At 35.5% G+C, this 26,529-nt stretch overlaps 3 protein-coding genes across 3 annotated transcripts in view; 2 read left to right on the forward strand and 1 right to left on the reverse strand.

Moving 5' to 3' along the window:
• bmper (BMP binding endothelial regulator) overlaps positions 1-7,514 on the forward strand; it is a 97,284-nt gene extending 89,770 nt beyond the window's left edge. Inside the window, exons 18-19 of the mRNA XM_061717988.1 lie at positions 838-968; positions 4,928-7,514. Of these exons, the coding sequence (XP_061573972.1) occupies positions 838-968; positions 4,928-5,109 (313 nt within the window). The 3' untranslated portion in view covers positions 5,110-7,514. The remainder of the gene's footprint in view (positions 1-837; positions 969-4,927) is intronic.
• A 1,683-nt stretch (positions 7,515-9,197) lies between these two features.
• On the reverse strand, positions 9,198-17,606 carry eaf1 (ELL associated factor 1). The gene is made up of 6 exons (XM_061717579.1): positions 17,329-17,606; positions 13,845-13,939; positions 13,287-13,423; positions 12,954-13,126; positions 11,576-11,794; positions 9,198-11,449 (listed from the first exon to the last, which is right to left on the reverse strand). Exons 1-6 carry the CDS (start codon positions 17,429-17,431, stop codon positions 11,400-11,402), a joined length of 777 nt encoding a protein of 258 aa, XP_061573563.1. The 5' UTR covers positions 17,432-17,606; the 3' UTR covers positions 9,198-11,399.
• A 1,118-nt stretch (positions 17,607-18,724) lies between these two features.
• On the forward strand, positions 18,725-25,368 carry mettl6 (methyltransferase 6, methylcytidine). Its single transcript, XM_061717581.1, has 5 exons — positions 18,725-19,555; positions 21,525-21,659; positions 22,330-22,500; positions 23,346-23,487; positions 23,982-25,368. The coding sequence occupies exons 1-5, from the start codon at positions 19,250-19,252 to the stop codon at positions 24,116-24,118; spliced, it is 891 nt and encodes a 296-aa protein (XP_061573565.1). The 5' UTR covers positions 18,725-19,249; the 3' UTR covers positions 24,119-25,368.
• Positions 25,369-26,529: the final 1,161 nt, after the last annotated feature.

Consider the following 26,529-nt stretch of genomic DNA (forward strand, 5'->3'; position numbering starts at 1 on the left):
TGAAGATGCTTGGTATTTTGAGAAAAGTTTGTCCTTTTGTTCTTCCTTCCTCTCATTTAACTCTTTATTCTAGTTTAATCTTCCCTCATCTTAATTACTGCAACTTTGTTTGGGCTTCGACACATTCAACATATATTAATAAATTATTGATAATTCAAAAAAGGTTTCTCAGAATGATATCACACGCAAACAGATATGAGCCATCTGCTCCCCTTTTCATTAAATATTGATTATTATCCGTCAATAAAATTAACATTTTTCAAAAATGTTTATGTTCACATTTAAAAATTATATACAAGATCTTCCTTCTTCTTTTCATAATTTCTTTTGTGTTAATTCCGATATTCATTCTTATGCCACAAGGCACAAAGATGATTTTAATTTACCATTTTGTAGAACATGTAAACATCAATCTTCCCTCACTTGTGGAATTCACTCAATAAATCTCTTAAATCATCACCATCCTTGCCAATATTCAAAAAACATTTAAAGAACTTTCTTATTGTTTCATCTTTGTAGTGTTCATTATTTGATCTCAGTTACATTTTCTTTTGTCTTTTTTTGTTTTTTTTTACTCCCCCATGTGTAGCTTTTGTTGTGTTTTTTATTCATATATGGAAAGGATTCTCTATAAGCCACCAGGCTTCTTCCTTTCCTTGCATATTATTTCAATGTTTTTTCATTTTTTGTTAAATTTGTCTTATATTGCTAAATAAATAAACTAAACTAAACTAAACTATTCATTAACTAACCATGTGTTAAGGCATATCTTTATCAAATAATCATCGCTTGGAAGAAAGTTGCCCTGAACTAAAAGCAAACCCTTTCCTCCTGCAGGTCGTGTGTAACAGACATGTGCGAGTGTCCGGTCCATAAAAACTGCTACTGCGAGTCCTTCATCGCCTACAGTCGAGCCTGCGAGCGGGAGGGAGTGCCGGTCTCATGGAAGCCTGACAACGTTTGCATGGGTTAGTGACATCACTCATGAGGCGTCACGGGGCATTTTAGGGGGAGATCATTAATGTTCGGGGCCCTGCCTTGATGCAGGCGGAGCTGCACTTTCTCGGCTACAACACTGAAATATCTGAAAAGTGTGATAGTACAGCAGATTAGTGAAACGATACTTCACTTTGGTAAAGAAGCATGAAATTTGGTACAGATATTCTCCAAGGTTTACTCTTTAGGAAAAAGGCGCGTGCCACTCAAAATCCCAAGAGGGCGGCCCCTAAAATCTAAGATGTCCGCCCGAAAACGTGCTTTTTCCTTCATAACTCGAAATGCCTTGATTTTAAGCCCCATAACTATATTAAAGGTGAATATAAAGTCGCGTATTGTGGAAATTTTGGTACCAAGTGCATGTCTGTATCCATTACAGTTCTTGAGATACAGTATATAGAAACTTGTATATACCCGGAAAAGTGAGAATTTAAATGTAAAAGATATAAAAGATTATAAAAGATGTGCACAATTGAGTTGCCACTCCACCTAAGCAACCTGGAGTTCTTTGCTTGTTGTAAGAGCTTTTCTTTCCTCACTAGTCTACAGAACTAGGAAAATGTTTGCATGATGCATCTCAGATGGTTAATTTAGTCCAGGGGTCGGCAACCCAAAATGTTTAGAGACATATTGGACCAAAAACACAAAAAAACAAATATGTCTGGAGCCGCAAAAAGTCTTGTATAAGCCTTAGAATGAAGAAAAACACATGCTGCATGTATCTGTATTAGTTATAACTGGGGGAAGATTTTTTTTTTCATTATGCACTTCGAGAAAAAAGTCGAAATGTCGAGAAAAAAGTCGAAATTTCGAGAAAAAAGTCGAAATGTCGAGATTAATGTTGAAGTACAATCTCGGGAAAACAGTCGAAATGTCGAGAAAAAAGTCGAAATGTCGAAAGAAGTCAAAATTTCGAGAAAAAAATCGAAATGTCGAGATTAAAAAGCAAAGGAAAAAGGAAGAAAAAAAGGAAAAAAGAAGAAAAAAAAAAGAAAAAAAGAGGAAAAAGAGAAAAAAAGGAAAAAAAATAAAAAAAAGGAAAAAAGAAGAAAAAAAGAGAAAAAGAAGAAAAAAAGGAGAAAAAAAGTCAAATATTTTTGAATAAGCTCCAGGGAGCCACTAGGCTGCATGCGGCTCTAGAGCCGCAGGTTGCTGACCCCTGATTTAGTCCATTCCAAACAAAGGGGGCATAACAAAGGCGAGCAAAGCCGTTCAGTAATTAACTTGGGAGAAAAGGCATTTCTCGTTTAAGTGGAAAATGTCAAGAGGACTAAATCACAACAATAAAAGTGCCACATCAGATAGATCCGGCAAATTCACTCGATGTATTCATTCATTAAAAACTACATTTTTGACATGCAACACTATTGTGTTTTTATCAGCCACCAGTAGAAGTGGGCACATGTGAATTTAGTGGAGCATCTCATGCACGTACCACCTGAGCCGTCATGAAAATGCCACGTAACCTCAACCGCGTACAGGCCGACCGTGGTAACGGTGTGGATCCCCAAGTATGATCAACAGCCCTGCGCCGCAGCGTTTCTGACGGCTCCGCCGGCCAATAAAGAGCTGAGCTGGACATTCAGGAGGGGTGGGCTTCACCGGGCAGGGACTAAAATGGAGCATGACGGCTCTTTAATGGCCGACGGTGAAGGAGGAACTGCAGCGATGTGGAGTATGATGTAATGCTTTTAAATAGCTAAATGTTGTCGTTGGCATTTGGAAATGTCAAATGTTTGGTAATAAGGGCACCAGCAATAGTTGATTCCAGCAAATTAAATTATCAGAATCTATCTCTGTCAGGTAAAATGTACGGTTACAACTTCCATGAAGACCTTAGACCCGCTTTAAAACAGCGGACAAGAATACAAAACCTGAAGCTTTTCTGAAACCTTTACTTCTGGAAAAAGAACAATCAAATAAAGAACATTTTGAAAGGGTAACTTTATCAGTATTTAGGAAAATAGCTATCAGTAATGTGATAGGACATCACCAGAGGTGGGGAGAGTAGCCAAAAATTTTACTCAAGTAAAAGTACTGTTACTTCAGAATAATATGACTCAAGTAGAAGTAAAAAGTAGTCATTCAAATAATTACTTGAGTAAAAGTAAAAAAGTACTTGGTGAAAAAACTACTCAAGTACTGAATAACTGTTTTATTGTCTGATGTATTTTTTTAACACAACCATTCAAACAGACAAAAGTACAAAATAATCATCTTCAGGCAAATTAAATCAATAAAATAATAAAATAAAATAAAATTAATAAAAAATAAAAAATATCTTAAATTAAAATAATCTTAAAGTAAATTCAAGTACTTTAATAAATAATAAAATAAATACAATAATAACAGAATAAAAAAATTAATTAAGCACAAGTAGCACAAAATTTCAAACCTTTGTACTTTTCTTTTTTAACCAGGCAGAACTAGAACAAACATGAACTCATAGAAACTCTGTGTGTGTTTGAGTCTGTGTAAATGTGACAAAACATGCAAAAACTAACATTTTCCCCAAAGAATCACCCAGTGATGTCATGAGATTGACGCGTACGCGGATAAAAGGGATAAAAGAAAAGTAACAGCTCAACGTAGCCTAATGTAGCGGAGTAAGAGGAACAGTTTCTTCTTCACAAATCTACTCAAGTAATTGTAAAAAGTATAGTGATTCAAAACTACTCCTAAAAGTACAAAATTTCCCAAAACTTACTCAAGTAAAGCGACTTTGTCGCTAAATTTAGCGACTTTTCAGACCCCTATAGTAACTTTTTTTCAAAAAAGCGACTAGCGACAAATCTAGCGACTTTTTCTGGTGTTATTGGAGACTTATCTGGTGGGCAGAGCAGAGCAGAGAGGAGACCCTCACCACTCCAACGTTTCTTTTTTCTTTTGGGTCACTTTGCCGGTTCCAAGCCCGGATAAAGGAGGAGGGTTGGTTGTAGAGCTAGCAATTTCACCCTTACATAACAATCTTTTGTTATAACATTTAACAATACAGGACAAAACTGATGTGTGTAATGTGGATCTAGACCGGGGGTCGGCAACCCGCGGCTCTAGAGCCGCATGCGGCTCTTTAGCGCCGCCCTAGTGGCTCCTGGAGCTTTTTCAAAAATGTTTGACCTTTTTTTTTTCCTTTTTTTCTTCTTTTTTTTCTTCTTTTCTCTCTTTTTTTCCTTTTTTCCATCTTTTTTTCCTTTTTCTTCTTTTTTTTCTTTTTTCGTCCTTTTTCCTTTCCTTTTTCATCTCGACATTTCGACTTTTTTCTCGACATTTCGACTTTTTTTCAAGATTTCGACTTTTTCTCGACATTTCAACTTTTTTCTCGACATTTCGACTTTTTTCTCATTTCGACTTTTTTCTCGACATTTCGACTTTTTTCTCATTTCGACTTTTTTCTCAAGATTGTACTTCAACATTAATCTTGACATTTCGACTTTTGTCTCGAAATTTCGACTTTTTTCGCGAAATATCTACTTTTTTCTCGAAGTGCATAATGAAAAAAAAATCTTCCCCCAGTTCTAACTAATATAGAAACATGCAGCAAGATTTTTTTGCGGCTCCAGACATATTTGTTTTTTGTGTTTTTGGTTCAATACGGCTCTTTCAACATTTTGGGTTGCCGACCACTGATCTAGACAAAGCATTAAAATCATTAAATGTTGTTAATGTTGAAATTATTTGTGTACATTTGTAGTTCTCAACATGTTTAGGGTGTTTTTTTACTCACTTTTGTCTCTCCCACGACGTTATTCCTCTCTCCTACAGCGTCCATTACAGTTATATGCAAATTGCCAATATGCAAATTAGGCGATGACGTCATTTAGCGACTTCTAGCGACTTTTGGGACAGCCAATAGCTACTTTCCTTACTGAGGAGTTGGCAACGCTGCATCACCCGTCCTAACCTCCTCTTTCTTTCTCGTTCTCTCCACCAGCCACCCAGTGTAAACACGACGCCGTGTACGACACGTGCGGCCCCGGATGCACGAAAACCTGCGACAACTGGAACGAGATCGGACCGTGTCACAAGCCGTGCGTGGCCGGCTGCCACTGCCCCGCCAACCTGGTGCTGTTCCAGGGACGCTGCATCAAACCCACCGCCTGCCCGGGACGGTGACCCTCGTTACCCCGGGGGGAAGGGGGGGGGACGGGGGGGCCGTCGGTACGGTAGTGTCCAAACTAAGGGGCCAAACTAGCCAAGAAATGTTTCAGACACTAAAGGGGTCTCAAGTCTACAGGTCAGATTCACAAAGGTCCATTAACTTTGCAAAAAAAAAACACCAAAACCCCAAAAAACTAAATATTTTGCAGTGACTTTGTTGACGGACGGAAGGGAAATTTGATGGGAATCTGATCATTTGCCTCAAGATTCAGCCTCTGGAGTCTCTTGTAACGCCAGCTGCTGCTAAACTACCAGCGCTAACCGCCACGGGAGATGGTCGTCGAAGTTTTTGTGTATCGGAAGAACTTAAAAGCACAAAAGAAGACTCAGGGCCCGATCTGCAGGACGTGTTTTGGGACAGAGGACTCGCTTCAGAGCCGACACGGTGCTCAAATTCCTCTAGTAAACAGAGCAATGTGGGGAAACTGCATTTGGAATAACAATATTCAGTGTGGAGAACCTTTGGGATGCATCAAACTGTCCTCATGATCTCTATTCCATCATTTTTTTTACTGTAAGCTAAAGCAGATTTATATGAGACAAGACAGCTTTTATATTATTATTGCCCAAATTATTGTTATTTGTTTTTTTGATGTTGTTAATTTATATAACAGTCAATCCACATGTTGTAGCAAGAGCCAGAATTATGAATATAATTGCGTTATAAATGATTTAAAGGGAAACAAAAGCTATTTATGTATTTGTCGTGTACTTTTGTGTTAATGTTTGAAGAGAAATACCCAAATGTGACTCAGTTGTTGCACCATCGCAGGGAAAATGTACTGTATTGTGTTCTGCTTTTGTGTACAGGCTGTTGTGGATAGTACCATGAAAACATTGGTTTCACTTGATCTCATTATTTAAGACCAGCAATATAATCTTTTTCTCAAAGTTCAATTTTGCCTGCTGCCTCTGATATTTAAAGTGCTGAAAAAAGTTTCTTGAACAGCCAAAAATGATTTAATTCAAATAAATTGAAGGTGAATTTTTATTTGGTTTGACAAACAGCATTAAATTGATGAGAAAAAAAACTGATCGATTGATAGGAGTGACAATAAAGAATAAATCTGTAATTGAATCAGTGTCTACCAAATGCAGTGACCACACATACAATGGTGATTATTAGCATTTTCATGTATTTCTGAATTTGTGTCTGTAGATATTTATGTTGTTTTTATGTGGGGAAAGGGAGGTCACGCTGCTGAAGAGAAGTTTATGACAAAAGAACATTTTTACAGAGATGTGGAAAAGATTTACAATTTATATGTAATAATTAGATCAATATTTTTTCATAAACAATGAAATATATATAGGAAATTGTGAAAAATGTATGCGTGTGTATATATATATATATATATATATATATATATATATATATATTTATACACACACATATACATACTGTATATACATAGATATATACTGTGTGTGAAAACCAGCCTTTATTTATAAGTCTAACCTAGTTTAATCTGCAATAAAACACAGAATCACAACAAAAGTGCTTGACTTTTATGATGACATTTGGAAACTTTTAATACACTTCAAATTTGTACAAATACATTTCACATAAACAGTTTGAAAATGACAACATGAGAACTAAAACCACAGATACAATAAAAATGCAACAACGTTTTCAGGTGAAACACTAGCACGCGTTCAGCTGCTGCGTGAAAACAAGACGTCCGCTGGCTAATATCTCTCATCTGACTACATACGTTTTTGGTTAGTAAAAAAACAAATAAGTCATAGCTTATTTACTCATTTGCATTCAAACAGAAAACCTTTTTTTTTTAGGAGCAGATGTCCAGAAGGGTCTAAGATATTTAACTACCAGCATTTCATACCATTTCTGTTCCACTTCACTTCAGGATTGTTTCCCTTTGTTTTGTTTTCCAATGTGACTGCTCAGCTACTGGTGACACTGAAGATGCTCATCTGTCTCAATTCACTCTTTGTTCAACCTCAAATATTCAAAATGTGCGTGTGGCAAACGTCAATCGAGTGCATCCCTCTTCTCACTTCCAAATGCACGTCCTCTATTCAAGTCCTCCAATCACGCTGCTCTTGTGAAACGTCACGCCCGTCTCGGGTTTGAGTGAAGGACAAGAGGGTGAAATGAGACAATCCTGCTTTACAACTGCTATTTTAACAGTTAAATACGAGGTGTGACATTTTCATCTGTTGGTTATGCTGATGTCAACAAGCGCTTAGCAGTTGAAGTGGAAAAAAATATCTCCAAACCTAAAAAAATATATATATTTTCAGAGAGATGTAATGGTTCAAGTTAAGAAGGAAGAGTATTAGGGCCAGGCAGGAGAAAAATAAAAATAATATTTTAGAGGAAGATTTGTTTTTCATTGTGCACTTGGAGAAAAAAAGTCGAAATGTCGAGAAAAAAGTCGAAATGTCGAGATTAATGTTGAAGTACAATTTTGAGAAAATAGTCAAAATGTTGAGAAAAAAGTCGAAATGTTGAGAAAAAAGTCAAAATGTTGAGAAAAAAGTCGAAATGTCGAGAAAAAAGTTGAAGTACAATTTCGAGAAAATAGTCGAAATGTTGAGAGAAAAGTCGAAATGTTGAGAGAAAAGTCGAAATGTCGAGATTAATGTCGAAGTACAATTTCGAGAAAAAAGTCGAAATGTTGAGAAAAAAGTCTAAATTTCAACTTTATTTTCAAAATTTTGACTTTATTCTTGAATTTATATTTCAACATTAATCTCAACATTTCGACTTTTTTCTCGAAGTGCACAATAAAAAAAATCTTCCCCTCTCAAATATTTTTTCTACTCCATGGCCCTGATACTCTTCCGTATTCGAGTAAACCCTTACAGTCTCTTTTTTTAACGATATAAATGAGGGAAATGAATGAAAACGTGACTGAAATACATTTGTGTAGACAACACCCACATATATTAATTTAGAGCAGTTGGTACACTAAGTGAACGGAGTGTGTAACATTTACACAATCATACTGCGTACTTGTACAATGTGCTTGTGTCAAACATGTCATGTCAAATTTCACCAAAAGCTTTTTACCAGTTCGTCATCCAGTCTTTCACTCCGGGGTTTTGCATTTGTCTTTCTTTACCGATGTCTTTTATCAACACCTGAACTTGAATGTAGCATTTAAAAACTGTCCATTTTGTTTTGAAACAGTTCTTTTCTTCTCCGACTGTGAGGTTTCGAAGCCGTTAATGCACTAAACTGTACAAGCAAAGTTAAGTGACAAACAGAAATATCTGCAGATATTTCTCAGAGAGAAAAATGGCTGAATGCACCGAACACTCTCAAGCAGAAGTAAATGAATAGTTGCAAATGACAATGTGAGAAAGCCGCTGTTCAACACAGATGACGTCTTCAACTCTTTGGCATTTTCAGAAAATAACATTCATCCTAATTCCTACACTGAAATACTGTAAGGCTCTGACAGGTACTGTGATGTCGTATCAGTCTGGATCAAAAATAACATATTCTCTAAAAAGAAGAGAAAAGACTAAAGTCTGAAACACAGATAGACATAATATATGCATGTTTTGGTTTTTTTCCCTCTTTAAATCTGCCCCTTCATTTAATCCTCATGGACTTGTCAGTTATTGTCTCTGACTATCAGATCTCTGCAGTGTTGCATCTGATCTCCAGACCAAAAGTAACATCTAGAAATCACCATTTTTTTGCAAGAAATACATGTGAATCTATGAGCTGCATGATGGGTAGCTCACGCTCACGCAGCTGCTGTTGTTTGTATTATTGTTTTTTCCAGCTCCAAAAAGTGTGTTCAGCTTTTATCAACATACCCTGCAACTGAAAAATAAACTGAAGCTATAAGTAAATACAGGACTGTCTCAGAAAATTAGAATATTGTGATAAAGTTCTTTATTTTCTGTTATGCAATTATAAAAAACAAAAATGTCATACATTCTGGATTCATTACAAATCAACTGAAATATTGCAAGCCTTTTATTATTTTAATATTGCTGATTATGGCTTACAGTTTAAGATTAAGATTCCCAGAATATTCTAATTTTTTGAGTTAGGATATTTGAGTTTTCTTAAACTGTAAGCCATGATCAGCAATATTAAAATAATAAAAGGCTTGCAATATTTCTGTTGATTTGTAATGAATCCAGAATGTATGACATTTATGCATTACAGAAAATAAAAGGACTTTATCACAATATTCAAATTTTTCTGAGACAGTCCTGTACATTTGGTACCGGTGAGGACAGAAAGTAATAGATTTAACAGAGTAAAAGTCTGACAGTTGTTGAGGAGAAACCTTGCTTGAAAATTAAGTTTATACTGTTTGCCATCATGTTATTTATACCGGTATGAACATAGTTATGCTTGCCTCTTTGTATTAGTTTTTGAGTCTTTTCTGCCCCCTTGTGGTGTAGAAACGACTGTACGGGTCGGTCAGATTTACAGTTGTTGCTTGAACTACTGAGCAGCTGAAAAAAGGTTAAAAACTGTCCCAAAAAAATGTTAAATATCTGTCGTTTTGCTTTCTGGGGCCAGTAGATGCTCGATTTAACAGGGTTGTTGCCATTTTGAATCCCTAAACATGTTTGACTAGTCATTAGTAAATGCCCAAGGAAATAAAAAAGGCTGATAACATTAGTGATATTCATATTGTAAACAAGTGCAAACATAAAAACACACATACAACAGCAACATGTACACACATTACTGGGGTCCCAAATACATTAAATGTATTAAATGGATTAAATGTGTCCAACAAACAACAACTTCCATTATCTTGTGATTAGAGTAGACAGAAAAATAATAATATAATTGGTATATATTTTCAAAAGTAGACTTAGGACTGATGTTGAAAATGTAACAAAGAGGTTAAAGTGGTTCAGGATTACTGGGAAAGACACTGTTGGGTTTTTTATCTCCTTCAAAGGATTCGCTGCCAACAAGAAAATACTGAATATTTTCATAAAGTTGACATTAGTTTTGTGATTTTAATTTGAGAAGCAAAAATGGGCAAAGGGTCTCCAGATTCTAAACAAATGCACATTGAAAAACATTCTCAAATAAAAGGAAGGGAGTTCCATATGTCTCTCCCTCTATAGTTTATCATTTCATGAAAAGATTCTAAGAATCTGGAATAACTTCAGTGCATAAAGGGGAGGAGTGCCATCTTAAAAGGACATTCTTGATCTCCTATCTCTGAAAATGACGAATAAACCAGTAACTTATTCTTTAATAAACACATTTACTTAAAGTACTGAACATTCTTTAGGTGAAAAAGTTGGGCCAGTATGGAAAACTACACTGAAAAACTGTCCATGAGCCGCTCTTATAACTGGATAACAGCACGTTAATATGCAGCTACATTCACGAGGGGCACTTCAAACTTTATTGTGCAAAAAAAGGAAGCCTGAGGCGCCGTCAACATCTCTGGATCTGAGGTATCTGGGATGCCACACAGTGGAAAGATTATCGTGATCAAGACATTTTTTTTTTGGAAGAGGAAGAAGAAATGAGCGCCATTTGCACAACTTCTTAAATGCCACAACATTTTTTTAAGTCTTCTGTTGAAAATAGATGCAAGTTGGTAATAATTTTAAAAATATCTTGGGCTGGAAATGTCATGAAATCCAATTGGTTGTTTTTTTTAATGCTGCATTTTCCATATTGTCTCAACTTGTTCACATTGTTTCCGTCTGCAAAACGATGAGCTAAAAGCAAATTAAAAAGTAAAAAAGCAGAGGCAATACATTCATTTTTGGCTTCCTCATTACTAGTTAAACAAAATCTTTGATTTGTTACTAATTTGGAGAAGTGCTACACTATTTTCCTTCTTTTTTTTTTTTTTTTTACAACCAATAAAAATATATGCAGATAGGATTTCCATGACTTCTTCTCATTAACAGAGAGAATAAGACGTGATAATCTACACTATGTCTTGCCATGAATGCAAAAATAAACAAAACAAATGGATAAAACTAGCTTCTTTAAGTAATGAAAATATGCATGATGACTCTAATATATATTCTTCCAAAGCTCTCAGGTAAAACTATATTTTTCTAAAACTTTCCTATACAAAACAAAATATACATCTAATAAAAATACACTCCTAAAGTTTCCAGGCTGCCCGTATTTCACAGAATACTAAAATAAAATTCAAATAAAATGATACAATCCAACCAAAATATAAAGCTGAGGTCAACTATCACAGCAAAAGCGGAGAGAGGGAGGTGGAGGAGTGTGGAGAGGAAAGACTGACCAGAACAGCTCAGTCATCGTCGCTGTCGCTGCCCGACTCGCTGAGCTGAAGATCGTTTCCTACAGACGCCGCAGGGAGAAAAACGGGTGAGAAAATGCATTTTTTTCCAATTACATCACATTTAATACAGTGAAAAGGTGTTAAATATGAAGATTATTCAGCTAAATCTGAAGTGAGATACTCACGGAGCGTGTTCATGAGCTGGTTGTTGCCCTGCTGCCGGTCCGCTCCTCCGTTGGTGACGGGGAGGCGGCTGGGCGAGGTCTGGCTGAGCGGCCGCGCGGCGTCGTGCTCCGCGTCGCTGCTGCTGTCGTCGCCGCTGCCGGAGCTGCTGGCCGAGTCCGAGGAGCTGCTGCTGCCGCTGCTGCTCATCTGCTCGATCACCTCCACCTCTGCACGCAGCTCTGGCAGCAAAGGTTTACATTTCAGATTGTTCTCCCTCCTCTACATTAGGGCCAATCCCAATACACCCCCTACTTTCTACCACTAGCACTCACCCACTACAACTTCACCCTAAAAATAGGTAGGGTCCTTGTAATGTTCCCTAGGGATTGGGACACCACTTGCTACGTCACTGCGTGGTTTACGTTCGGGTACGTAAGCGACTGCGTAGTTACGTTTGCACAAACGTCACACCATATCAGGAAGCCGAGAGATAAAAGCTGTTTTAATTTCCGCTGTAGCGCTGTTAATATGCCACTTTATTAAGTTTTAATAGTTTTTCAAGCGTAAAAGTAACCGTTAAGATCCCCAACCTGGGCTCAGTTTATCCAAATAACGCCTGTTAAGAAATTTGCTCCGATGTTTTCGGGGATGAGAAGAGCAGCCGGCTCAGGAGCTGATTTATGGTTCCGCGTTAAATCGACGCAAACCTACGGCGTAAGTTACGCGGCGACGCGCGACGTACGGTGCGCATCGCCGCGTAACCTACGCCGTAGGCTCTGCGTTGGTGTAACGTGGAACCATAAATCAGCCTTTATTCTGGCGAGATCTGAAGATACAACGCAACAACGAGCAAGCGAGTGATTATGTACATTCACTGAGTGAATATAATGAAAGTAAAATATATATTTCTCGCTAGAAATGTAATCAAAACGCATTTTTATGCAGAAACTAACTCAAAATATTGATTTTATTCACTAAAAAATTAGAAATGTCCGCCATGTTTTTTTGTTTGATTCAGTCTGCAAATGACGACATAAAGCATTCTGGGAAATTTTCTCTGGTCAGCTAGTGTGCATCTGAAATCCCTCGTTCTGAAGGGGTAGATTCATACACCCTAGCCCTCGTTATGTCCACTAGCCCTACATGCAAAGAGGAATTGGGACACCACTACCCTCACGGGAACGCGCAAAATTTAGGGGTAGGGCTGAAAAGTAGGACTAGTGGGGGATTGGGACTGGCCTTTAGTCTAGTTATTCAAATATTTGCACAGAACAAATTAAAGTAAGTTACTGTAACTGTTAAGGTGATTTACATCACGTCATGAGGTTTTACTGTTTGCCATGACTACGTCTCATCTCCTATGGGATATGCGGTGTGAGTGTGGTTGAGCGCCCTCACCTCTCTTGATGTCGTCGAGCTGCGGCTCCGGAGACGGATTGTCCTTAGACGGGGACGGGGAGGTTTTGACTCCAGCTCCGGGTTTGGTCGGGGCCCGAAACTGAGAACTGGGTTGGCTGGAGCGAACTGACTGCTGTTCAATTCGAGCCTGGATCTTACTGCTGCCCTCCGCTCTGCAAACACACACAGCAGATGTACACCAGCTGTTACTATACTCCATGCACCTACTGCATTAAAAACCCTCTTTGAAAATGTTATTTTACATCAATTTAACATCAGCACACAGTCACAATCTAATTTCTAACAAAGTGCTCTGAAAGTCTGAGGACTTACCTGGTTTTCTTGACCTGGATGCTGCTGCTAAGTTTCTCCAGTACAAACTCCCCGGTGTCGTGGTTAATAATGAGCACGCAGTCCTTCTGATACGGCCGCTTGTTTCCTTTGAATACCGTCATTGGAGGTGTGGAACCCTGGGAGCAAAGAAGACCTTCTATTAGTTTATTTAAGCAGACCAGAAGGAAACACTTTTAAATTGGTTGGTTACAATCTTGTGTGTAATTATTAAAACTATTGACAGGTAAAGTGAGTAATTCTGCTCATCTTGTTACAATGCAAGATCCTGGTTTGAAAACCTGCATCTTGACTTGAGAACATGAGAGTCCAAGGGATCTAATTCCTAATCAGGCACATTCAGAAATTCTTTGTCCAGGACCTGATGGTCAGAGACTTTAGCATGAGGAGCCTCTACTTTATACAAGACAGGCTGTTACAATGTTATATGACTGCAAAGTGTATTGGTAGTGTAGATTTACCACATCATCTATCCTCAAAAGTACCACAGCAAAACAGCTGATATGCAAAAGGAAAAATAAGAGCTCAGCACAGTCTTACTGGAATGTGAGGTAGTGTTATAGTAACTTCATCTCCTTTCCCGACTTGCAGCTCTCCCTCACAGCTCGTGTCGATAGATGCTGGTTTGAAGTCATCTGAAAAAGAAGATATATCTGGTAAATCCTGTGTGACTTCTTGTTTGTTGTTATGTGTATGATAGCGGTGGCTACAGATACCAATACTGTTATCAGAAAAAAATATTGCATTATGTGCTTCTTGATTTTAGTCATTAACAAATATTCTGAAAGTATTGGCTTGTAAAAGAGTTTACTGCTGCTACAGGGTTTTAGCAATTACCGACTTTTAACAGTTTCCTCATGTAAGCTCATTTCAGTTTACTCAAAATCAGTTAAAAATCTGGGCGTGATTTTTGACTCTGAGCTCACTTTTATTCCTCATATTAAAAACATAACAAAGATCGGTTTTTACCATCTTAAGAACATAGCCAGAGTCCGCCCGTTTCTCTCTCAGGCTAGTTCGGAGGTGCTGATGCTTTTATCTCATGTCGTTTAGATTATTGTAATGCCCTGCTCTCTGGTTTTCCTAAAAAGAGTATTAAGAACCTACAATTATTACAGAATTCAGCCGTACGCGTGCTGACGAGGACCAGAGGGCGGGAGCACATTACACCTGTTTTAAAATCGCTGCATTGGCTCCCTGTGCGCTTCAGGGTCGATTTTAAGGTTCTTTTACTGGTTTTTAAGTGTCTTAATGGTCTTGGGCCATCTTATTTATCTGACCTGCTTTTACCCTATCAACCCTCGCGGACCCTGAGGTCCTCCGGTGCCTTTTAACCAGACCAAAAGTTAGAACCAGGACACACGGGGAGGCGGCATTCAGTTTTTATGGTCCCCGATTGTGGAACAGCCTCCCGGAGAACCTCAGGGCCGCAAAGACTGTTGATGTTTTTAAAAAGAGGCTCAAGACCCATCTCTTTAATCAGGCTTTTAACTGACTCATTTAACTCTTTTAAATTTCTTATGCTCACCCTTATTTTTATTGGATCTTACTGCTCTGTTTTATACTTAGTTTATCCTTTTTTATCATATTTTATTTTTGTTTAATCTCATGTTTTATCTAAATATTTTAGTCGTTATTTAATTAATAAGTTTTATGTTTATTTGTTTTATGTTAAGCACTTTGTGTTGCATCATGTGTATGAGAAGTGCTATATAAATAAAGTTTGATTTGATTTGATTTGATTTACTTGTTACAAGTGCATATTACAATGTTGCAAGGCAATGTTATTATGGGAAACTTTTTGGGTCCAAGCATTCATTTATTTATCTTTTTTTTTTTTTTTTAAAGATTTGGGGGTGCGTGGCTTGAAAATATCTCTATCTTAAAGAGTACAAAACATACATACATACATACATACATACATACATACATACATACATACATACATACATACATACATACATACATACATACATACACATATACATACATACACATATATATATATACATATATATTACATACACATATATATATATATATATATATATATATATATATATATATATATATATATATATATATATATATATATATATATATATATATATATATATATATATATATATATATATATATATACATATATACACATATATACACATATATATACATATATATACATATATATATATATATATATATATATATATATATATATATATATATATATATATATATATATATATATACACACATACACACACACATTCATACATAGTTAGTTAGTTAATATTTGTTTAGGTCAATCACAAACATAAAAATCAACAAACCCTGGTCAACATTGTGATTATTTTGACCGAAAAGGTCTGGGCTTGAAGCATAAAGCTTATCTTGCCCACCTTTTAACAGAATACAATATACAAAAAGAACAAATTAAGTATCATGAGGCTACACAAAATAATAATAATAATAATAATAATAATAATAATAATAATAATAATAATAATAATAATAATAATAATAATAATATCTTAACTAACTGTAGTAATAATAATAATAATAATAATAATAATAATAATAATAATAATAATAATAATGATGACGATGATGATAATAATAATAGTAATAATAATAGCTTAAATAACTGTAATAATGGTAATAATAATAATAATAATAATAATAATAATAATAGTAATAATAATAATAATATCTTAACTAACTGTAGTAATAATAATAATAATATCTTAACTAACTGTAGTAATAATAATAATAATAATAATAATAATAACAATAATGACGATGATGATAATAATAATAGTAATAATAATAGCTTAAATAACTGTAATAATGGTAATAATAATAATAATAATAACATACAATCGCTGTTTTACCATTCAGGAATGATTTCATACATAGACATATAATGGTGAAATCATGCAATCTCTCAGTAAACAGTAAAGATGGAAAATGGTTACTATTTTCTCCAAAATGAAAATCTTAACTATATAATGCATCGTTATAGCCTATGGTGAAAAAATATGAAATTAAAAAATGGTCTTGGTGGGACTCAACAAAGACTTATGTCCTTTTATGAATCTCTGATATTTTTCAAACTGATCTCTAAAATAAATATAAATAAAATAAATAATAATAATAATAAAATAAAATGAATAAATAACCAATTAAATTAAATTAATTTAAATTTAAATTTAAAGGATTAATTAAACTTAAAGATATTGTTGAGTTACAGACTTTATTAGTTATGTTCAAGGCAAAAAGCAGAATATTGCCTGAAAATATACAACGTTTTTTTGTGTTTAGTTCAGAAGATAAGGACCATAGGAGGAAATTTGATTTTAAACATCCGTTTGCACGAACTACTTTAAAACAAATGTGTATTTCAGTATGTGGTGTAAAATTATGGAACTCCTTAACAACTGATTTAAAGGATTGTAAAAATATTCACCAGTTCAAGAAATTGTATAAAGACAACACAATCAGACAATATGAATTTAATGGGTAAAATATCTTTTGTTGTTTTTGTTTTTATATTGTTGGTGTAGTTAGTGTGTATGTTTTCTTATTTTTTTGTTTTGTTTTTTCATTATTTCTTTTTTTTTTGTATTATATAAATAGTGATTGTTGAACAGACGGACAGACCATCTTCATATGAATTGTTTTTTTTTTTTTTTTTGAGAAAGGGGCTTGGTATATAAGGCTTAAATAAAAAAAAAAAAGATCTCTAAAATAATATTCCCCAGGCACCCAACGTATATCATATGGAAAATAACTATTTGAATGCGTGTTTATATAAAAACAGATACATAATGCCATTAAATTAGCATTTAAATGATTAAAATGATTGAAACAATTCAATATTTAGTATTTAGTAGTTTGATTCTGACTCAAGTCGACTCTTTTTTTATTAAATAGTGGAAACTGCTAGAAATGAGTCTCCTCCTGACCTGAAAGCCCCCCCCCCCCCCCCCCCCCCCCCAGCAGGACAGTGTTAATCACTCACATCTGATGGTGTGGAAGGAGGACTTGGGTCTCTTCTCGAAGCTTTCCCCGAGCTTCAGAACATGCTCCTCTTTATCCAGCAGCGGGTTGGTGCTCCCGTTCATCCTGCCGTCCCTTCACACTCACTAACATGTAGATCTGCTCAGACTGTTGGCGTTAAACCCCGCGACCTTGGTGCGGGAGTTAGGGATTAATCCGACTTGTTAGATGAAGTTAGCTCCCGGCGGCTAACCTTTAGCATAACATCGCTGACGTCAGTCCACTTCCGCTTTTGGTCCGACCGTCAAATGCGACCGATGGAACAATCTGAATAAAGAAAACAAAGACATTACACATTACATTCAAAAGAACAATTAAAGCCTGTATGTTAAGTAAATATAATGAAATATGTTAGTTAAAGTTTGATTGACATACCCATAGACGGCGGTAATTTTATTTTATTTTAGTTTTTTATTCACTTAGTTGTTTTTTTTTTTATTTTAATATTTGTGAATTTATTTCTTGGAAAAAGGGCAGATTAGATAATATTCTTCTTCTTTCTGCTCCCTTTTCATTCACAATTTGTGAACATTTGTATTTGTAATTGTATTGAATTGTTTGTTTTATTTTTTGAATGAAATAAAGAATAAAATGAAAAATGAAAGGAAATGTCGATATAAATAACCAGTACTCGAGTTGTAAAAAGAAAAATCAGGGGGGATGGTGGATTTTATCATATGGGGACAGATAATTTGTGCTGATTACAAATAATATGATATATTACAAATAATAGCACTGACCAAAAGACCTGCAGAAATACTGCAGGAATGACATAGCAGCAGTTAAATGCAGCCTTCTGTAAGCTTTAAATATCCACTGGGCTTACATCAAATACATCAAAACACAACAATAAAAAACAGTTTTCTGAACTTATCAATATGACTCTGTCCTTCACAGGATAAGTAAAATGGATCACTGCAAAAACTCAAAATCTTAACAAGAATATTTGTCCTATTTTTAGTTAAAATTTCTCATTTTTAGTCAAAAAGTCTCATTACACTTAAAACAAGACTCATCACTGGAAAAAACAACAATTTTCATTTGTTTCAAGTAGATTTTCACTTGAAATAGGTAGAAAAATCTGCCAGTGGAACAAGATTTTTTTGCTTGTAATAAGAAGATAAATCTTGTCCCACTGGCAGATTTTTCTACTTATTTCAATTGAAAATTGACTTGAAACAGGTGAAAATTGTCAAATAAGTTATTTTTCTGGTGTTATTTTTCTGGTGAAGACTCTAAATGTTGAAATAGCAGTAAAACCACATTCATTGATGAAATGACATATGGGGATGGAAAGGGGGGATGGCAGTTTTACAGGGGGGATGATTTTGACCGTTTTTATTTCAGGGGGGCTCCAACAGTGCCCACTTTCAAAAGCTAACCCTATTTCTGTTATTGTAAACTTGTAATTTTGTTTGTTTGTTTGTTTATGTATTTTGAGCACATTGAGTCCATGCTCATAATGTGAAATGTGCTTTATAAATAAATTTGCCTTGCCTTACCATATGATAAAATCCATCATTCCCCCTTGATTTTCTTTTTTACAACTCGAGTACTGGTTATAACACATTTTTAAGTTAAAAAGAAACACCCATGTAACCTAAAAACAAATGCTAATAGTAGTTTTTTGTGGTACTTTTATGAGATAAATATTGAGCAAACGTGACAACTTGTCACCTTTTCAGACAAGGAACTAAATGTAAGCGCCACCCGGAAGAATTTAAGGAACGGACAAGAATGGGCTAAGGAGAAATGCTTGTTTTGATATTTTTATTGACGTAAATATTGAATAATAATTATCATAATACGTTCTACCCCCGTGCTATCTCGGTATATAACTATCATAAATTAATCACAACCTGTAGGACGTTTTTTAAAGGGCCATGGAACTAACAAATTATGACAATTGTGGTTCTGATTTTAAACAAAGTGAAAAAGTGGAATCTGAAGATGAAAAGTCTCCTTGTGTCTCCGGACAAACCAAACCCCCGATGGCGAGAGTTTTGGCCCAGGAAGAACTGGATAAACTGAGCAGTGAGCAGATTCTGGTGTCCGACTTCAAACAGACGAAGTTGGAGAAAGAAGCTCAGAAAAACTGGGACTTGTTTTACAAAAGAAACACGACAAACTTCTTCAAGGACCGACACTGGACGACCAGAGAGTTCGAGGAGCTGAAAGCGTGTCGGCAGGTGAGCAGGAAGACACTTTAACACATTATTCCTGTCTGACGTACATTTGTATTTCATCACTAGTTGTACTTTTCAGTGATATCCATATAGTTTTTCACATGTAGGATGGCAATCCTGCCAAACTGTTTCAATACTATGCAATTTTACTCCTCCCAATAAGGCTTTATATCCAGTATTCGAGTTGTAAAAAAAAAAAAAAAAAAATCAGGGGGGATGGTGGATTTTATCATATGGGGACAGATAATTTGTGCTGATTACAAATAATATAATATATTACAAATAATAGCAGTGACCAAAACACCTGCAGAAATACTGCAGGAATGACATAGCAGCAGTTAAATGCAGCCTTCTGTAAGCTTTAAATATCCACTGGACTTACATCAAATACATCAAAACACAACAATAAAAAACAGTTTTCTGAACTTATCAATATGACTCTGTCCTTCACAGGATAAGTAACATGGATCACTGCAAAAACTCAAAATCTTAACAAGAATATTTGTCTTATTTCTAGTTAAAATGTCTCATTTTAGTAAAAAAAAATCTCATTACACTTAAAACAAGACTCATCACTGGAAAAAACAACAATTTTCACCTGTTTCAAGTAGATTTTCACTTGAAATAAGTAGAAAAATCTGCCAGTGGAACAAGATTTTTTTTGCTTGTAATAAGAAGATAAATTTTGTCCCACTGGCAGATTTTCCTACTTATTTCAAGTGAGAATTTACTTGAAACAGGTGAAAATTGTCAAATAAGTTATTTTTCTGGTGTTATTTTTCTGGTGATGACTCTAAATGTTGAAATAGCAGTAAAACCACATTCATTGATGAAATGACATAAGGGATAGAAAAGGGGGGATTGCAGTTTTACAGGGGGGATGATTTTGACCGTTTTTATTTCAGGGGGGGATGCCATCCCCCCTCATCCCCCCTCAACTCCAGTACTGATTATAATACCTAAACCATGTCTTCATTCTAGTAGTAGTAGTAGTTTATTTGGTCGATCAGTTTCAATTGATACAATACATTGCATTTCACTTCCTTTTGTAGGAAAGAAATAATAAAAAAAAGAAGTAAGGAATAAACCGACCAAAAGGTGTAGCTGAAGCCTGAGCTTATTGTGCCTTCCCTTTTTAACTTTGTTTACTTCATACTTGATACTAATACAACAAGGACAAACAATCTACAACAACAAAAAACAGAAAAATAAACACACATGCAAAACAAGAAGGAAGACAAACGTAAATATGACAGAAAAATCAAGTAAAAAACAAACAGAAGACGGATCTCAGAAAAACAACTAACAGAGAAAGTAAATTATCAATGCTTGGAGGAAACAAAAAAAAACAATCTCTAGAAGAGTGAAAACAAAAGGAAACCAAAGACCAATCATTCAATTTTTTGGAATATAAAATATTATTACAACAACAATTATTCTTATTATTGTAATCGTTTCATATAGTATGGAGCATAATATATACAGGACTGTCTCAGAAAATTAGAATATTGTGATAAAGTTCTTTATTTTCTGTAATGCAATTTAAAAAAAAAAAAAAAAAAAAAAAAAAAAAATATCATACATTCTGGATTCATTACCAATCAACTGAAATATTGCAAGCCTTTTATTATTTTAATATTGCTGATTATGGCTTACAGTTTAAGATTAAGATTCCCAGAATATTCAAATTTTTTGAGATAGGATATTTGAGTTTTCTTAAGCTGTAAGCCATGATCAGCAATATTAAAATAATAAAAGGCTTGATTTCAGTTGATTTGTAATGAATCCAGAATGTATGACATTTTTGTTTTTGTAACTGCATTACAGAAAATCACAATATTCAAATTTTCTGAGACAGTCTTGTATAGTTTGTATCACACTAATGTTCTGTATCTTTCGATTATATTGGATTTATACATCGTTTTAAATGTATTTATTGATAATTCTGTTTCTGTCCTGCTTGTGTTTCCAGTTTGAGTCCCAGCAGCTGGTGCTGCTGGAGGCGGGTTGTGGAGTCGGGAACTGCATCTTCCCTCTTCTTCAGGATGATCTCAACATCTTTGTTTATGCCTGCGACTTCTCCCCTCGAGCTGTTGAATTTGTCAAGGTAAGATGTTTACCATGATTTAATAAAGTAAATTTGTCCATTGTTTTAGAATTTAATGTGCTGATTCTTTTTGTCGGACAAGAATATTTAGATTTTTAACATCAGCTGATAAATGGCGGGTCACACACATCGTGTGACTCTGATGAAGGCGACAGGAATCACTGAAACATGTCAGGTATTTAAAAAACCTAAATATTCTTGTCCGACTAAAAGAATCAGCAAATTAAAAAGATGTCTACCAGTTTCCACGTGGATTGCTCTTGTGTGTCAATAGAAGTCCAGGCTCTCTTCTAAAAAAATCTTTTTTCATTCATCGAGTTATTTTTAGTAACAAAAGTAACTTAAAAGGGATTCAAGCTTCATAAAGAAAGGCTTGTGTGTAAGGATGATATACTACACTGCATGTCTGAGAGGAGTGCAGTGGTTATAAAGAAATATAAACCTTTTAATCAAGTTTAGATGACTGGATAAAGACTCAGACGTCACCCCTTGATCTCCACCTGTAGCCGGTGGAGTTCAGTTACCTGAGGTGACCGGTACCGAGAGCTGAGTTAGATCTGATCTGTTGCTAATTAACTAAAACAATGGCGTTTCAATTAAAACAGTTTTTGATGTTTATAATTACAAAATCATCTGGTTTTTTTTTTTGTCTGTTTGTTTGTTCTTCCAGCTAAACCCTCTGTACAGCCCTGAGCGCTGCTCTGCCTTCCAGTGCGATCTAACCAAAGACGACCTGAGGGAAAACGTGCCGGAGGACAGTGTGGACGTCGTCACTCTCATCTTCGTCCTCTCTGCTGTCCATCCTGACAGGATGAAGCTGGTGCTGCAGAGCATCAGGAGGGTGAGCAGATAACCAAGTGCAAAGACTCATTGTAGTTCTTTTTCCATAGATTCTGGAAACCACACAGTCCACCTATGTGGATGCGTGATATACAGGACTGTCTCAGAAAATTAGAATATTGTGATTTTCTGTAATGCAATTACAAAAACAAAAATGTCATACATTCTGGATTCATTACAAATCAACTGAAATATTGCAAGCCTTTTATTATTTTAATATTGCTGATCATGGCTTATCGCTTAAGAAAACTCAAATATCCTATCTCAAAAAATTTGAATATTCTGGGAATCTTAATCTTAAACTGTAAGCCATAATCAGCAATATTAAAATAATAAAAGGCTTGTAATATTTCAGTTGATTTGTAATGAATCCAGAATGTATGACATTTTTGTTTTTTTAATTGCATTACAGAAAATAAAGAACTTTATCACAATATTCTAATATTCTGAGACAGTCCTGTACATCATCAGGTGTTTATGTAAACTCAGAAATGTTGTGCAGATTGACCGAAGGAGGACTGGTAATCTGTTTACTAGAATTTGAGACAGTAACTTACACCCACTCAACTCTGTTTCTGAAGCTTAGCCCTTTTGTTGCATGTCAAAATTCAAAATAAGCTATTTTTTCAGGGAAAAAAAAATATTTTGAGGGTTTATTTTGTGTGTTTTATCTATACTGTATATAAAAACCTTACACATGGTTGTTTTGCTATTTAGATTCATATTTTATACCGCATCTTAGTGTTTCTAAACAAAAAGGCTGTATATCAGAGAGATTTCTCCACTGGCTTTTGCTGTCCTTACAATAAACAGATGAAATGATAATGTAATTAAATTAACTTTCAGGTGCTGAAGCCTGGCGGCGTCGTCCTGTTCAGGGACTACGGGCTGAATGACCACGCCATGCTGCGCTTTAAGTCTGGCAGCAAACTGGGGCAGAACTTCTACGTCCGACAGGACGGAACCAGGTCCTACTTCTTCTCTAAAGGTCCGTACGTTTCCTTTGGAAAATAGTGTTTTTGTTTTTGCTCTTTGTTTGTCATCAAGCAGATGGGCAAGTTGTTAATATTGGCTGAAAGATTGTAAAGCTGTAATGGTAATACAATAAAAAAAAAATGTGTATTAGGTAATAAATAATATAGATACAGATACTATTGGCAGCGTCGTAACAAAAAAAGTCATGCTTATAGTTAGAAGATTAATGAGACCATTTTACTCTGGTTTGGGTTATATCATATGTATCTATATAATAAAATAAAAGTTATTTCCTGAAAATTCATTATTTTCAATATCATCTCAGCATCTGAAAGTTGAATTTTACAACTATTTCAACTGTAGTATGGTAATATTGAAGATTATGAGTCAGTGATGAAATCTCTATGTTTGAAGCCACATATTCTTTCATAAAGAACCTGAAGTCACTTGACCTTTATTTGAACTTGTTGCTGTCTTCTCAAGTCTTTTCTTTCCAACGGCTTTCAGAGTTCCTGGCTCAGCTGTTTGACGAGACGGGCTACCAGTCGGTGGCTAACGACTACGTCTTGAGAGAGACGGTCAACAAGAAGGAAGGGCTTTGTGTTCCCAGAGTGTTTCTGCAGAGCAAGTTCACCAAGCTTTGACAGCAACACATGTCCTGATGTCTTAGTTTTCATCTTGGGGACCGTATTTATCACAGAAGACTAGATATTGGATGAAAGAAACAACCAAGATCTATACTCTCAGAAATGTGGAGAGTTAAAACAGTTCTGGACTAGTGGCCTGGTTGCCCCTGGCAATAATCAATATGTGAAATATTATAAATAACTCTCGAAAGACACCGTTTTGTTCTGCTGAGGCTTGACGTGGATAATGAACAGTACACAGATCGCCGGGTTCCTTTTTGTCAAGTGTTAAAAACCTGCTCATGTCATGGTGAGAGACTGTATTCTGTTAACAAACTAAGTATTTTTCTATCGTATTTTTATTTTTTTTTAATATTCAGAAGTTTCTCTGTTCATCATTATCCTGATATCAATTTCAGTTGAGGATTTAATGATTTGTAGTACATTTTTAGGCCAATTTTAATATATTACACCATGTTTGTCCGTTAAGAGTTGTGCTCTAAGGTCCTAATGGTCCGTTAAGAGGCTTGAAGAGTTGAGAGGATGCGCTGCAAAATAAAAAGTGTGGTATTTCCCTTCAGACCGTCTGCCTTAAACAGAACACAGCAGTCGCTGCAGTTTCCTGCTTTGTGGTTTGACCCCTTACTTACACCAACACCAACGAGAGCCAACACCTGACAATGCTGACGTGGTCATCTGCAAGCAAAGACCAGTTCACTACACAAGATTCTGTTTTCTCTATCTCTATTGGGTTTTAAATGGGAAATGACTTATTGTGATTAAACACAATCTCATAGTGAAGCTGTATGTTTTTAATCAGGGTATTATTTAGGTTTGTTCCTGCTGCTCGTACTGACAGAAGGGTCTGAACGCAGCAGACGTTGGGGGTTTTTCTGCCTTCAGGAAACATTGAGAGCAGAGAAAAGCTGCAGCTCTGATGGTATTTTTAGCCACGGTGCCTTTTTAAAACCACCTTGTAAAAATTTCGTCTCAGATCACGAACAAAGGCAGCGCCACAAAGGTTTTGTTTGTTCCAATGAATCTGTATTGCTCACGTTCTTCACTGGCAGATGCCTCTGGTTTCTTAGTTTTTTCTTTTAGAAATGTGTACAAGACTCGATTCCTCAAAGCTGTATTCATCGTTTACCTGCCTTGATAAATGTACTTCCAAACTTCCTTACAACAATTAAAATGTCAGCACATATTTGAGCAGCACTGCGTTTATCCTGAGTGAATTTCTGGCTTTGACAATCAATTGATAAAATTCAGAATTTGAGAAATTGTAACCAATGAATAGTAACCATTGAAACATCCAAACAAGAAATGTGTGTGTGTGTGTGTGTATGTATGTTTATATTTATATATATATATATATATATATATATATATATATATTTATAAAAAACATTATTCATGAATAAAAAGTTTAAAGGTTCACATACAAGACGAGCAATAACGAACTCCCACGTTTAAAAACATTAAGAAACCCCATTTTCATATTCATTTATTGTAAATATTTAGCAGAAAACACTTTCAAGGCACTACTTGAGTTTGCACATGCTAAGTTAATAATAGACCTTAATTAAAATATAGCTGAATAGAGTAAAGCGCAGCTGAAATCATAAATGCCAACTCATACAGTCGACCCAATTTGTGCTCACACAGTGGATTATTAAGTGGGTCACATAGCAGATGTTTATTAATTCAAAAACACTCTTTAAATAGGTACAGTAGAATGGCAGATGTTTATTTTAAGTCTGTGAAGAGAGCCAATTCAGCCAGATGATCCATCTGCAAGAAAACAGTGAACAAACCAAAGCATTAGTGAAGATGCACAGAGGGAATTTACCTGTTTCCTCTCATTTCAATTTAATTCAACAGTATCCAATTCAAGATAAACTCTGAAACCGTAATGTTCTCATCCTAAAAGAGAAGAAAATGTGCCCAGTTAAAATAATGCCATTTCTTATGCTTCTTGAATCACAACGGTACCTTTGACTTTTATAGTGACGGGGTGTCCCATCGCTGACTGTCCTCCTGTCTCACATGCCGCCTGGCACATATATCTACCGTCGTCATCTGGGGCCACATTGAGAATCTCCGTCACGACCTGTCTGCTTCTCTCATGGTGGCTAGTGATGGTTTCACTCACTGTGGTGAAATACCTCTCCGGGTCGGTCAGCTTAATGGATTCTACATCAATAACCTTACACCATACAACATCCACAACACCACACTGCTGGAAATTATAATTCACATCGCAAGACAGTTTGGCCGTAGACCCTTCGTACGGTGTGATGGTGCTTTTAGGGTAGACAACAGCTAAGGAACCTAAAACATAAAGGAAAAGAAATGTATCAATAAAGTTCAAATAGCTATAAGGCAGTTTCAACCTCATCTCACAAAAATACGTGAAATGCCCACGACCT

Source organism: Cololabis saira, chromosome 3 (genome assembly GCF_033807715.1).
Source record: "Cololabis saira isolate AMF1-May2022 chromosome 3, fColSai1.1, whole genome shotgun sequence".
In the NCBI taxonomy this organism is placed as follows: Eukaryota; Metazoa; Chordata; class Actinopteri; order Beloniformes; family Belonidae; genus Cololabis; species Cololabis saira.